The 14,024-nt window shown below is 37.2% G+C and overlaps 1 protein-coding gene across 2 annotated transcripts in view; it reads left to right on the top strand.

Annotated features, from left to right (window-relative positions):
• The window catches only part of LOC137835249 (probable leucine-rich repeat receptor-like serine/threonine-protein kinase At3g14840), a 32,339-nt gene that overhangs the window by 14,274 nt on the left and 4,041 nt on the right, over nt 1-14,024 (top strand). For both annotated transcript variants that reach the window (XM_068643658.1, XM_068643659.1), the window contains 4 exons: nt 10,821-10,889; nt 10,977-11,009; nt 11,183-11,223; nt 13,598-13,962. In XM_068643658.1, the coding sequence (XP_068499759.1) occupies nt 10,821-10,889; nt 10,977-11,009; nt 11,183-11,223; nt 13,598-13,962 (508 nt within the window). The remainder of the gene's footprint in view (nt 1-10,820; nt 10,890-10,976; nt 11,010-11,182; nt 11,224-13,597; nt 13,963-14,024) is intronic.

The following is a 14,024-nucleotide window of genomic DNA, read 5'->3' as shown; positions in this document are numbered from 1 at the left end:
ATCATCACGTTCGGGAACGGTTTAACCTTCCACAAGCACTTGAACAGATCGTGATGAGGACCTCTGACATGCTTAGCTAGGCATTCATATGCTGAATTCACTGAGAACAACCCTAATATTTTATTCTCCCACACCTGGAGATCATTCTCTTCCCTATTCAAATAGGCTCTAGATATATACATTACAAGTTCTGCTTCCATTGTAGATTCCCACTCAAACCTATCACGCCTCCATCTTAAACTCCATCGCCATACTAATTCTTCCCACACACCTAACTCTTCCATCTTTTGTCCCTGATATCAAGATAGTGAGTACAACTTGGGGAACATAGTTGAGGCTAATGTTGCCAACCCACACATCCTCCCAGAATCTAGCTTTGTCTCCGCTTCCTAATATCCAACCTAATTCTTCTTGAAACCACCCAACCCCTCCTCCCTCCCTACATACTTTATATAAGTCTCTCCACCACCAGGACTAGAATTTCACTTGTACTTGGGAGCTTTCTAAATCCAACCCATACTCTGAAACCAATAACTCCTTCCACCTCCCTTTCTCTTCCGATAGAAGGCGTCATCTCCATTTAGCCAAGAAAGCATAATTAAACTTTTGAATATCTCTAAAACCCAGTCCACCCTCCTCTTTCGGTTTCCACAAATTTTTCCAGCTTACCCATGATATCGACCTTTTCTCCTTCCCCCATCCCCATAGGAACCACCTTTGTATACTAATAATGCTTTTGCAAATAGAACCCAACGCTTTGAATAGGGAGAGATAGAAGAGAGGTACAACAGTGATAATAAACTTAATTAGACTTATTTTCCCTACCATCGACAAAAATCTCCCTTTCCACACATTGAGTCTAACCTTCAGTTTGTTTAGGATAGGCTCCCAAAACTATTTCTTCCTTGGATTTTCTCCCACTTCTAGGCCCAAGTACTTATACCTGAGCGCAATTCAGAGTCTTTGTATAGCATGCAAGAGCGTTTCTGTCAACATTGATGCCTACTAACTTTGATTTATGGAAGTTAATTTTCAAGCCTGAGGCTAGCTCAAAACCCCTCAGAATGGACTTTACAGTCACCACGTTATTGAATGACTCCTTGCACAGGAGGAGTGTGTCATCTGCGAATTGCAATATACACCTCTACCTCATTCCATCCAACCTTTACACCAGACAACAAATTGGCCTTTAGAGCTTGTCTCAATAACCCAGCAAGGCCTTCATCTACCACTATAAAGAGGGCAGAGGCTAAAGGATCACCCTTATAAAGAGGACAGGGGCTAAAGGATCACTCTGTCTCAATCCTCTCGTTGGTTTAAATTCCTCTGTAGGACATCCATTAACCAACACAGAGACTGTAGCACATTCGATACAACCTCAAATCCATTTACTATGAAAACCCATCCTATGTAGAATTCATATAGGAAATCCCACTAACCCAGTCATACGTTTTTTCAAAAATCCACCTTCAAGCACAGTTCACTCCTCCCAAACCTCTTGAGATCCTCTACCACTTCATTAGCCATAAGCACACTATCTAGCATCCCTCTCCCTTTAAGAATGTTGATTGACTTTCTTCGATAACTGAGTTTAGTAGATTCTTTATTCTGCTAGCCAACACCTTAGATATAACTTTGTATATAACACCCACTAAGGAGATGGGCCTATATTGTTCAAGCTTAAAGGGATTCCTTACTTTAGGTACTAATGCTATGAAGGATGCATTACAATACTGCTACAAACTCGTCTTTTATAAAATCCCAACTTTGTCCCATCAGGTCCAGGGCTCTTTGATCCTTCACATTGCCACACCGCATCCCTTTTTTCTTCCTCAAAAAACCCGGATATGAGGCTTAAATTATCTTTCGGAGAAAGGGTTTTAAAATCTACTACATCAAGTTTTACCTTGAAGTCTTTTGTTGCCTTGAACCTATCTTTAAACAACTTCTTCGCTTCTCTTCGGACGGTACTAGGTTCCTCACACCATAGGCCCCCAACCTCTATTCCCTTAACTTCATTCCTTAGTCTTCTCCATCTTAGAGTGGAATGGTAGAATCTAGTACAAGAGTCCCCATACTTGAGCCAACTTGCTCTAGCCTTTTGGCAGACGAGCAATTCTATCTTTTTATCAGTCTCTCTTAACCGGCTTACAAGATCTATACTTTTCAACCTAGCACTTCCCGAAAAATCACCATTAGTGTCAAGGCGGTCCAGGTCCTCTATCTCCTGTAGAATCCTTTTCTTGTGGTGTCCAGGTTACCAAACACATCCCTATTCTAGATTTTTAGGTCATAATATTAGTTCTTGTTCCAATAAACATTTTCATCGAACCAATTTTTCATTCTCCATCTCTACTTGCGTTTCTGATATTTCTTCACCACCATAAATCGCATCTAGCATAATTTATCGTGTCTAGACTTTACCATGATCCATAATCTAATATCTTTCCAAAGTTCTTGTTTTTTCATTCATAACCTCCATTTTCACATAAGAGAGACATGTTAAATAATTTAAATCTTTGATTCGTAATTCACCATTTACTTTTGGATTATTTACATTTTTCCATTTAATCCATGCTTTCTTTCTCTTTTGTTTCCCGAGTCCCATAGAAAATCTTGTTGAATTCTTCTTATATCCTTTTCCATGTCTGTTGGCATTTTACCAATGAAAGATAAAAAGAAAGAGGTAATGTAGTGATAACTGATTTTACTAAGCTTACTCTTGATGCAAAAATTAATGTCTTCCTTTCCATCTTATATGCTTCTTTCTTATTTTTTCCTTGATGCCCTTCCATAAGTGATACTTTCTAAGACTACTCCTAATGGTGTTCTAAGTATATAAATGGTATATTCATAGTATTGTAGTTTAGGATTGTCAAGAAACTATTAATGGTGTGAAGTTTTACTTTCACATCCCCTAACTTGCTCTTAAAGAAATGTACCTTTAAGTTAGTTCAAAACATTATGGGTGTTTGGTTCACATAGGAAAAGTGTATCGTGCATCTTGTGTATTATTTTTTTTTATCGACAAAGAATTAATTTAATATTAAATGAACACTTTATGGGTGTACTAAACCCAGGATACATCAACATAAGCATACAAAGGGGCATTACACATCTAGAAGACATGCTTCTATAGACATTACTATTGGACCTCCATAAGTCCCATGCCCCCAAAACATGTTCTGCATAAAAATCATCACACCTAGTGAAACAGATGGCTACAAGCTGCTAAGCACAAAAGATCCCACATTATTAGCTCAGAACCACCTATTGCAGCTTCAGAAAAAAATTTCCATGCTACCTTATCACACCACCCTTCCCATACGTGTTCCTTCACGCTTCCTGCCACGTCTAGATTGCTAGGAAGCATGGTCTATTCAGAATTGCACTTAATGTGAACTCTGGACTTAATACAACTACCACCTCATTGTTATCTAACCAAGATCTGTCGTCCCTATTTTAGAGTATCTAATTATCACCATTCTTCACAATGTCTGAGTAGCTGCTTTTCACTTGTCTGAATTAACATCAGCTGAGTCTGTTATAGACAGCTTGGTCCTCACCGAGTCACAGAAACCTGCAACAGAGACTTTCTGGCGCTCCAGCTACTGGTCACTTTGTCTGCACTATGGACTATTTCATCTTGCCCTGCAAATTTGGTTGATACCAGCCTAAAAACCAGCTCTGCACAACATACACAGAGCATCACAACATTTACCTTGACCGTGTTGCCATTGACTCCACCACAACCCCGCATCTTACGCCTATCTAACCCAGAACTCAGCTATAAAAGTGCAGCTTTCCCCTCACATACACACTGCCTCCTCTCATCTGCTAAGAATCCTTATGCTAGATCCAAGGTGTCAGCATCATAGTATTATGCTAGATCCTTATGCTAAGAACCCTAAACACAAAACTGCTCTGACATCCCTTACACCTTTTCAGTGTATTATAGTATATTAATAGTGATTTCTTTGTTTTCCACCTTTACTTCTTTCAACCTATATATCTTTTCTAGTTGTCTGTGTATGATATAATCTTTGAGCAACTACAAAATGTTTAAAAGGAGCTAATAATTTTTTGTTTTATACCTTTCATTGGTTTGAACTCCTAATGAGTTTTTTTGTTTTAGAACTTTCATTGGTTTGAATAGAGATTGGTGATGAATCGAAACAACTCCTCATCAACATTTCTTGTGTACTGTTTAGTAATTTACAATAAAATATCAATAACTTAGGTGACGTGAACTAACAAAATTTTAAATTACAGGTAAAATAAGAGATAAAAAATGAAAACCAAAACTGAAAAATAGGTAAAAATCAAATTTCACTTACTAAAAAATAAAATAAACTAGTTCTCTTTGAAAGAACATTAGTAAGTAACTATAAGAAAAACTTTCTCTCTCTTAATTATATCTAACTAAACAATAAAATATAAGATAAAAAATAAAGTTTAAACGAGGAAAAGGTCCACTAAAGCTTTAATACATAGGCTTTGTAAGGTTGCTCAAAAGAAAAAGAGATTATAGTTCAATTTTATTTTTATCAGAAAAAAATAATTAAATTTATGGGACACTTTAGGAATCTTCCAACATTTATACAAGAACTAGCGCTCTTTCCTCATGCTTACAAGAGAAAAACAGAATTAATAGAAAAGCATGGTACAGAAGATAACGCATAACAAAGAGTTTGCTTCCCTATTCATAGATAGGCAAGAGCTTGAAAGCTGAGAAAACATCACAAAAAACCAACAAAACTGCACCTTCAAGTCAGGCACTCCATCTGCTCTTCAAAAGACTGTGACAGCAGAAAAACATCCTAACCTGCACCTACTAAATGGGTGCATCACACCACACAGCACCGCAACATCCCTTAAGAATTATAATCCTGGCCAAGTTTTACTCCCCTTCTTCACTCAACAAAGAGAATCAGAGTATCCACCCTTCATGCAACTACCATGTATCAGATTATATGGTGACCATATGATTACAGCACCTTCAGCTGCACCTTACGGAGCTCCCTTCAAAGACATAGCCACAACACTTGAGTTGAACCTCTCCTTTTTACATACAAACCTTGTGCCACCTTGCATGCCAAAACCAGAAAAGTAGCTTCTATTCAGGGTCTACAGCCAGAACTTCACTTGGATTGCCTTAATTGCAATAAGCCAAGTACATGCCACCTGTTTCACATTCCTTCAGCTCCTTCCTGGCGCACCAAACTGAACTCCAGCTAATAGAAAACTGCCACATTACTTTATCTAAACCAGCCAGACAAATTTACCTTCTGTACTTCAAACATAGACCCATGATTCTCCCCCAACCTGCACCATGTGGCTACCAAACTAGAACCAGCAACGCCACTGGAGAAACCAGTTGTTTGGCCTTGAGTTCCATCTATAACCACCATCCAACAATTCTTTCTCCAGAGCCAACACACTTTTAACAAGATTACGTCTTCAACTGCTTATCTGCCAATGCTTGTGTTGTGTGCACTCTGCCCTGCATCTGTCACGTTGATGAGCATGTCCTGTCTTCATACAGCCAACCAAGCTCCTGCCAGACTTCGTTCTGTCAAACTGCTAGGCTTTTTCCAGCCAAGCCCTCATTGTCAATACTTACTGCAGCATCAGCCAATCAACCAGAAAATGTGAGGGGAGATAGGACAGTCCTGCACTTGCCAAAACTGTCCCTGCTTTAATCCTTTCAAACCAGCAACAACATCCCTCCTCTCCTTTGGATTCCTCCTTAGCTATCACACACTTTCTGCTCAGCATGTACCTTCACCTTCATCTTCATCACTTCCATAGGCCAGATCCGAACCCTTCCATAGGCTAGTGTAACCTGCATTTTCCTAATCCCAACCATACTTAGGTAAGTCCACAAAACTCCAAGTTTGCCTATAACTTGTGGTCTTTTGAACATTGAGACCAACCCTCTACACCTCCTAAACCAGCACCCGGGGCCCCTCTTGCCCTTATTCTGGTTCATAAGTGCTCTTAAATTTTCCTCCTGCCCCTCTGCCACTCACTTCTTATTATTTGAAGCTACTTATACATATTAACGGGTTAAGAATCCAGTCTGCATAGGAGAAGTCAAAGGAGCTGGAGCTGTGTTTCAGCCATGACCACTTTAAGCTGGGCCATTTGGAAGATTTTGTCTGCATCTACTACTCTTTGGTTAAATAAGATAGAGTTTATCTAGTCCCAGATACACCGCGGTCCATATACCTTTTCAAACGAAATTTTACTTACAACTAGCCTGAGTACAGTGGAAACTTACGAAATGAATCTTTGGGACATTATGTTGTACAAACTTGATGCCTAACCAATTGAGCATAGAATCCAAACAAGTTGAGCAATTTATTCTATAAAAAAGTACTGACATGTTTTCTCCTTATCATACACAAAACACATACGGTTGAGTTAATAATAATTGAGTTAATCATATCTTTACACCACCCTTTTTTATTATCTTTTTATATTGCTTACTTTTCAATAACTGCTAAGAGGATTGACACTATTGTTGGTGTTGAGGGAATAAAACAGAGCAAGATATTTTATTATATTTGCTAACCATTACATTTATAATACTTCCAGTAGCTGTCTCCTAAATGCTTATGAGCAGTTACTTAGAAATGTTTATTCAACAATTAAAATAGAAAAATAAAGAGTCACATGCAGTTACGTGCATTTATGTGCAGTTACAAAATCATAATATCTAACACTCCTCCTTGATTTTTGAACTGCAAACTCCAATATTCTGTCTTAAGTATTCAAACTTGCTAGCTGGAAGTGGTTTGGTAAACAAATCTGCAAGTTGATTTTCAGCTTTACAGTAACAAAGAGACACATCACCATTCTTCTGCACTTCTCTTACAAAAAATAACTTGATATTAAAGTGCTTAGTTTTGCCATGAAAAATTGGATTGTTAGAGATTGCAATAGTAGCTTGGTTATCAACAAAAATCTCTGTGCTTTGCTTTTGCTCCAAATTTAAATAAGTCAGGATCTTTCTTAACCAGAGAGCTTGATTCACAGTAGCTGATACAGCAACAAACTCTGCTTCAGCAGTGGATTGAGCTACTGTTTCTTGCTTCTTTGAGCTCCATGAAAACATCCCTGATCCAAGGCTAAAACAATATCCTGATGTACTTTTCATGTCATCAATTGAACCTCCCCAATCCTGATGTACTCCTTATGCTTCAAGAGCTTAACTCCAAAGTTCCAAGTTCCCTTGATGTATCTGATGACTCTCTTAGCAGCCCTCATGTGAGTCTCGTTTGGGCAATGCATAAATCTGGATAGAATGCTTACTGCATTTAGAATGTCAGGTCTGGTTGTTGTCAAATACATTAGACATCCTATCAAGCTTCTGAATTCAACTTCATCAACTTTGGGAGATCCATCTTCTTTGACCAGCTTCTCCTTTTGATTCATGGGAGTGCTTGTTGACTTGCAATCTTCCATCTGAAATTTTTTAAGTATTTCTTTTGCATACTTCTTCTGACAAATGAATACTTCATCCTGACTTTGCTTAATTTCCATCCCAAGAAAGTAAGTCATCAGACCAAGATCTGTCATTTCAAAGACCTTCTTCATGTTCAACTTGAATTGATTGACTTGATCAAGATTATTTCCAGTGACCAACAAATCATCTACATAGAGAGAGATGATCAAAATGTCTGTACCATCATGCTTGACATATAGAGTAAGTTCAGACAAACTTTTCTCAAACCCCAGACTAATTAGGTGATCATCTATTCTACTGTACCAGGCCCTTGGGGCTTGTTTCAGGCCATACAGTGCCTTCTTCAGTAAGTACACTTTGTCTTTATTTCCTTTGTCCACAAAGCCTTCAGGTTTCTCAACATAAATTTCTTCTTCAAGAAATCCATTTAGGAATGCTGATTTGACATCCAACTGAAACACTTTCCAATTATTTTGAGCAGCGAGAGCGAGAAGCAATCTGATTGTGTCAAGCCTAGCAACAGGTGCAAATGTGTCTGAATAATCAACTCCAAACACTTGAGCATATCCCTTGACTACTAGCCTTGCTTTGAGCTTGTTGACTGAGCCATCGGGATTTAACTTAGTTTTAAATACCCACTTCACTCCTATTATTTTCCTGTCATGTGGTTTATCAACCAACTCCCAAGTTCTGTTTTTCTCAATCATTGACAACTCCTCCTCCATTGCAGCCATCCAATGTTTATTATTTTTTGCATCATGGTATCCGGCAGGTTCACAAACAGCCACATTGCATCTTTGATATATATCAGAGAGTGATCTTGTTCCTCTAATCGGTGTATCATCTGTTAGTTCATTCTGCCATTCTTCATCTACATGTTCTTCTAGAGTGTTGACAATAGATAAATCCCTTGATTGACTAGGAATCTGATTTGACTTATTTGAGTCTTCCCAACTCCATTGTTCATCTTCCACAAAATACACATCTCTGCTCACAATAAAACGTCCAGTATATGGTTGAAACACCCTATAAGCCTTGGAACTGGTACTATAACCAACAAAAATGCCAGTTGTTGCCTTTTTGTCAAGCTTATCACGTTTAGTCTGTGGAATATAAGTGAAACACAAGCAACCAAACACTTTAAGAAATTTTAAAGATGGTTTGTATTCATACCAAGCTTCAAATGGTGTCTGCTCTTTCACTGCCTTTGTTGGAATTCGATTTTGTAAAAATACAGCAGTGTTTGCTGCTTCCGCCCAAAAATTCTTTGGGAGATTCTTCTCATGAAGCATGCAACGAGTCATTTCCATTATAAATCTATTTCTCCTCTCACTAACTCCATTTTGTTGTGGAGTGTATGGAGCTGTTAATTGATGCTCAATTCCATTTAATGATGGTGTTCTTTGAGGACCACAAAGATCAGTGTGAATGAGTTGCAATTTCTTCGAAGCCCTCCAAGCCTGTTTAGGAAATGATTGCCTGTGTTGCTTCCCAAATTTGCATGCTCGACAGTTGGTCAGTTCATCATCAAGATCAGAAAGTCCTTCTACCAACTTCTTTGATTGCATTTGAAGCATCCCTCGATGATGAAAATGCTCGAGTCTTTTGTGCCAAATTTCAGTGACACTTTCTTTAGATTTAAAGGCCATGTGCTCCTCCTCCATTGGATTGAGAGCAAAACTCTTTCCCTTCATTTCAATTTTAAACAAATCTCTGCCATCAACATCTTTGATTAAGCAATGTTTATTTTCAAACATCACTTTATAGCCTTTTTCCAACAATTGACCAACACTCAAAAGATTCTGATCAATCTCTGGCACAAAAAGAACATCTGTAATGATTTTTGTACCTTTATAGCTTGTGATAGCTATTGTGCCTTTTCCTTTTACTGCCAGGTGTTCACCATTTCCAATCCTCACCCTTTTAATATCAGTGGTTCTCAATTCCTTGAAGAGTTCCTTATCATGTGTTATGTGGTTGGTGCAGCCACTGTCAACCAGCCAACTCTCACTTGATTCTCTGCTTGAGAAACAAGTGGCTACGAACAAGTGATCTTCCTCTTCTTGATCAGCAACTTGAGCATCTGCCTCTTCCACCTGATTTTTGTTTTTGCATATCACTGCTTCATGTCCAAGTTGGTTGCATTTAGAACATTTGGTGTCAGGTCTTCTCCAACATTTGAATGGTGGATGACCTAACTTATTGCAATACTTGCAAGGAGGATAATTTCTCCTTTTGTTGTTATTGTGTGTAGCAACTTCTCCATTTTCTTGCTAGTTCTACTTGCTTTTGTTTTTCCAGCCACCTTCATGTTTGGCTGGTAAAGCTCCCTCAACTACTCCATCTTGTCTCATGGCTCTCCTTTGTTCTTGTGCTTGTAAAGCATTTAAGAGCTCTGCGAGAGAAATCTTTGATAGGTCCTTCGTATTCTCCAAGGTTGTTATGGTGGCTTCAAACCTCTGGAACTGTTACAAGCAGTTTTTCCACAATTCTTGAATCTTTAAACACAGATCCAAGCAACCTCACTTTATTGGCAATGGTTAGAAGTCTGTCCGAGTACTCTTTTACGGATTCCTACTCCTTCATTCTCTGCAATTCAAACTCTCTGATTAGATTCAGGGCTTGCATTCCCCGAATCCTCTCATCACCTTCATATTCTGCCTTGAGGTAATCCCAGTTTTCTTTTGCTGACTTCAAGGATATTATCCTTGTGAATACCATAGGAGATACAGCTGCAAATAGACATGCTTTTGCCTTTGATCTCTTCATCTTTTTTCCTTCTGTGATTTTATTTGTGCCACAGTAGGGTTTTCTGGAAGGGACTGAATTTCATAGTCCTCTTCTACAGCTTCCCATAAATCTAATGCTTCTAGGTAGGTCTCCATACGAACAGCCCACATTTGATAATTGTCTCCATCAAAGACAGGTGGTGCCATTGCTGAAAAATTTGATCCTCCTTCCATGGTGCACTCTACTAACCTCACAAATCCCTCAAGAAAATAGCTCTCATACCAATTGTTGGTGTTGAGGGAATAAAACAAAGCAAGATATTTTATTATCTTTGCTAACCATTACATTTATAATACTTCCAATAGCTGTCTCCAATAAAGAGTCACATGCAGTTATGTGCATTTATGTGCAGTTACAAAATCATAATATCTAACAACTATTCATTTGTTTATGATGATTTATTTTGTCATACATTTGTTGAATCTGTTGCATGTATATAAACCTTTCTTGCTTTACCACTGTTTGAATAAAAATCTAGGAATGAAAGAATGGATTTCTTCTAATTTGCTAGACTCCAATTGGCCTTAGTTTCTGAATTGCATTTTACTTTTATTCATAGAGATCTTTCATATAACAACTTCACCGAAGAAAGTTCCGATGCATGCACATACACTGACACTGAAAAAGTGTAAGAACTGAAATATTTTATTTCTTTTTTATCTCTAAATTCATCAAGATATTTGTATTAGTGTTAATCATATCTTTAATGCTCCAGGAACTTATTTGCAAGCTTCCCAAAGAGCAAAATGTAAGTTTATATACACATATATATAAAGTTGGTTTGAGATAAAAATCCAGTTCGTTTTTAGAAAATAATTGGATTTTTTTTTTTCATAAATCAGTCTGAAAGTGGCTTTAAGGGTTTGTGGTTCAATGCTTCTTTGCTAACTTGTTTTTGGTCTCCTCTTAATATTCCTACAGGGGACCTGTTACTTGTCTGACAACTGGAAACTGTTCAAAAAGTAAGTTTGAGTAATTTTTTTCAAACTAATTGTTGCTATTAAGCAATTGGACATGTTAACCAATCAATATTTATGTGGTACAAAACAAAAGGGGAGAATTATTTCCTCCAAGCATGTTTATGTTTTTGTCGGCAACGAATATATATATATATGATAATACATACAAAACACGAATTAAATAGAACATTATAGTTAAACCTATTAGTAATATTGGCATTTTAAAGATTTTTTAGGTTCATTCTAACTTCTACTACACAACCTCTAATATAAAATAATGCAACCATGTACTAAGCTACAATCAGCGCAAATTTGTAAATTTGTAACCCTTACTCCCTATATTTCTGCCTCTTTTCGTTGTGTGCACTCCCACCTTGACTCCTCTGTTTCTCCTTCCATGGAAGCCTTTTCCTACTATTCCTACTTACCCACACTGCTAACAACACCGAATCCCTCGTATACTTTGTTGCTTATGTTATTGCACTTCAGAGCTCATTATGCTTCAAATGTTAGATTCTACACATCCTATCTCTACAAAATTTAAATAGATTATAAGCAAATTATAGTACAAAAACACTAATCTGAATACGAGAGTGAAACTTTTGAAACTTTATTGGGTAGTCATGCCTACACTTTTAGCTGTGCCAATCCAAAGATTACATACCCATCCACCTTTACATTTCTAAAAACTAGATTGTTTTTGTGATTTCAGATGTCCCACACTATTGTTAACCACATACTTCTCCAGTTTTGATTCCTTTCATTGCTTGTACTTCTCAAGCATAACTGATCTAGATCATGTTTAGGGAGGTAATGTGGCACTGCTTTTATGTCTGTCCATTTTGTTACAGAGGTTTCAAACAGCACAAACTACCCTTTAGCCTACGAATAAATTATTCATTGTTTGCTCCTCTTTCCCATATAAAGCACATATTATATTATTGATTGTGATACCACTCCTTATCAGATTGTCTTTAGTAGGCTTTCTGTTAAGCATTATCCTCCAAGTTATGAGGGATGTGGAAGGAATAACTATGATATTCCATAGCAAGTTGTAAAAATTGGATTCGTGCCCACATAGGCTATCTGAAAAATATAATAGGCAGAGATCACCAACAACATCCTGTTTCCTAACCTTTCCACCCACCCGTCATCCCCTGCTTGAGTCAGGTTACACTCCTTCATACTTTGCATTAGGACAAAAACCTGAGGGAGCTCCCAAGTAAACCAACCCTTTCTCTTTTTCAACTCCCATCTTTTTAACTCTTCCACTTTTGCATTTTTTTGAAACTGCATTGTTATACATTCTAGGCAACCTGTGTTTGAAAGGAATGTCTCCCTTCCATATATTCCTCCCAAAAGTCATCTCCAACATTTCATGACACATTTGCATCAAACTAGTTTCCTTGATTCTCTTGATTTCAACCACCATGACTCCTTAGCTGACTCATTACCTTCCATTAGGTTTCTCCACAACGTCCTTCCAATAGTGTCTTTCATCTATTGCTAACCTTGATGTCCACTTGACCAAGAGAGTATCATTGCATAAATAAATGTTCATTACTCCTAAATCCTTGTTGAAAGATACATAAATTATTTTGTGACATATGCCAAGTGCGTTAAAGCAGAGTCGAATTATGAATTATGATGTTTGAGTTGTTATGCTCTTAAGTATATAAAGTTGTATTTTAACTATTAGTTATAAGTTATAATTTTTAACCTAGAGATAAATGCTCAATTCAACAATTAGTATTAAATTCAAGGTCACAAGTTCGATTCTCTATGGAGCAATTGTTCGAGGAAAGATTGTTGCATGTTGTACAATTATCAATTATTTAGTGGTGTAAAACAAGTTAGCCGAGTTACTACTGAAGTGTTTGATTCTTAGTGAGATAATTGTTAAGGAGAGATTGTTGCAGGATACATTAAATATCTCGTTGAGTGGGCAAGGTACACAATCGAATTATGATACTTTGGTTATTACACTCTTAATTAGAAAAAGTTGCACCTTGACTATCAACTATAATTTTTGGCCTAATGATAAACATTTGATCTAATAACCTCTTGTTTTGGCTTACACACGGATTCTCACCTTATCCAAGCCATTTTCCTCCCTCTGCTACCCCATACCCACAAAAAATATCTCTAAATTCTCCTAATCTCCTTTTCCACTAAAATAGGCATTTTAAAGAAAGAAAGGAAAAAAAGAGTGGAATAATAGTTAAAATTGACTTTAACATACTTACACAACCAACGAAGGAAAAATAAGATCTCATTTTCTTGAACACAACCAATATTTAACAATAACATTTAAGCTTCATAAATAAAATAAAAATGATTATTGCATTCTTAAAAATCTGACTTTTGTTTGTAACAGCCTTTGAATCTTTCCATATAAATTGTGGTGGGGAAGGAGTGACCGATGAAAATATTGTGTATGATGATGACCGAGAAGCATTAGGGGCAGCAACATCCGAGTACAAAGCAAATTGGGCAATTAGCAATACCGGTCATTTCTTGGGTGATTTTAATACTGAATCGTATATCCAGCAAATTCAAAATGGGTTTTCCATGCCTAGATTGTATCAGACTGCACGTGTATCCCCCATTTCTTTGACTTATTATGGAACGTGTCTGGAAAATGGAGTCTACACGGTATTGCTGCATTTTGCAGAGATCATGTTCACTGATGATACCACATATAGAAGCCTAGGAAGACGCATATTTGATGTTTACGTTCAGGTACTATATATCGTTAATTTAATTATGTTTCAATTATGGTTAGCAAAGAATTTCATAAGGAA

This window comes from Phaseolus vulgaris, chromosome 5 (genome assembly GCF_000499845.2).
Source record: "Phaseolus vulgaris cultivar G19833 chromosome 5, P. vulgaris v2.0, whole genome shotgun sequence".
Taxonomy (NCBI): domain Eukaryota; kingdom Viridiplantae; phylum Streptophyta; class Magnoliopsida; order Fabales; family Fabaceae; genus Phaseolus; species Phaseolus vulgaris.
Note: the sequence above shows the minus strand (reverse complement) of the source record. Positions and strands in the feature narration are given on the sequence as shown.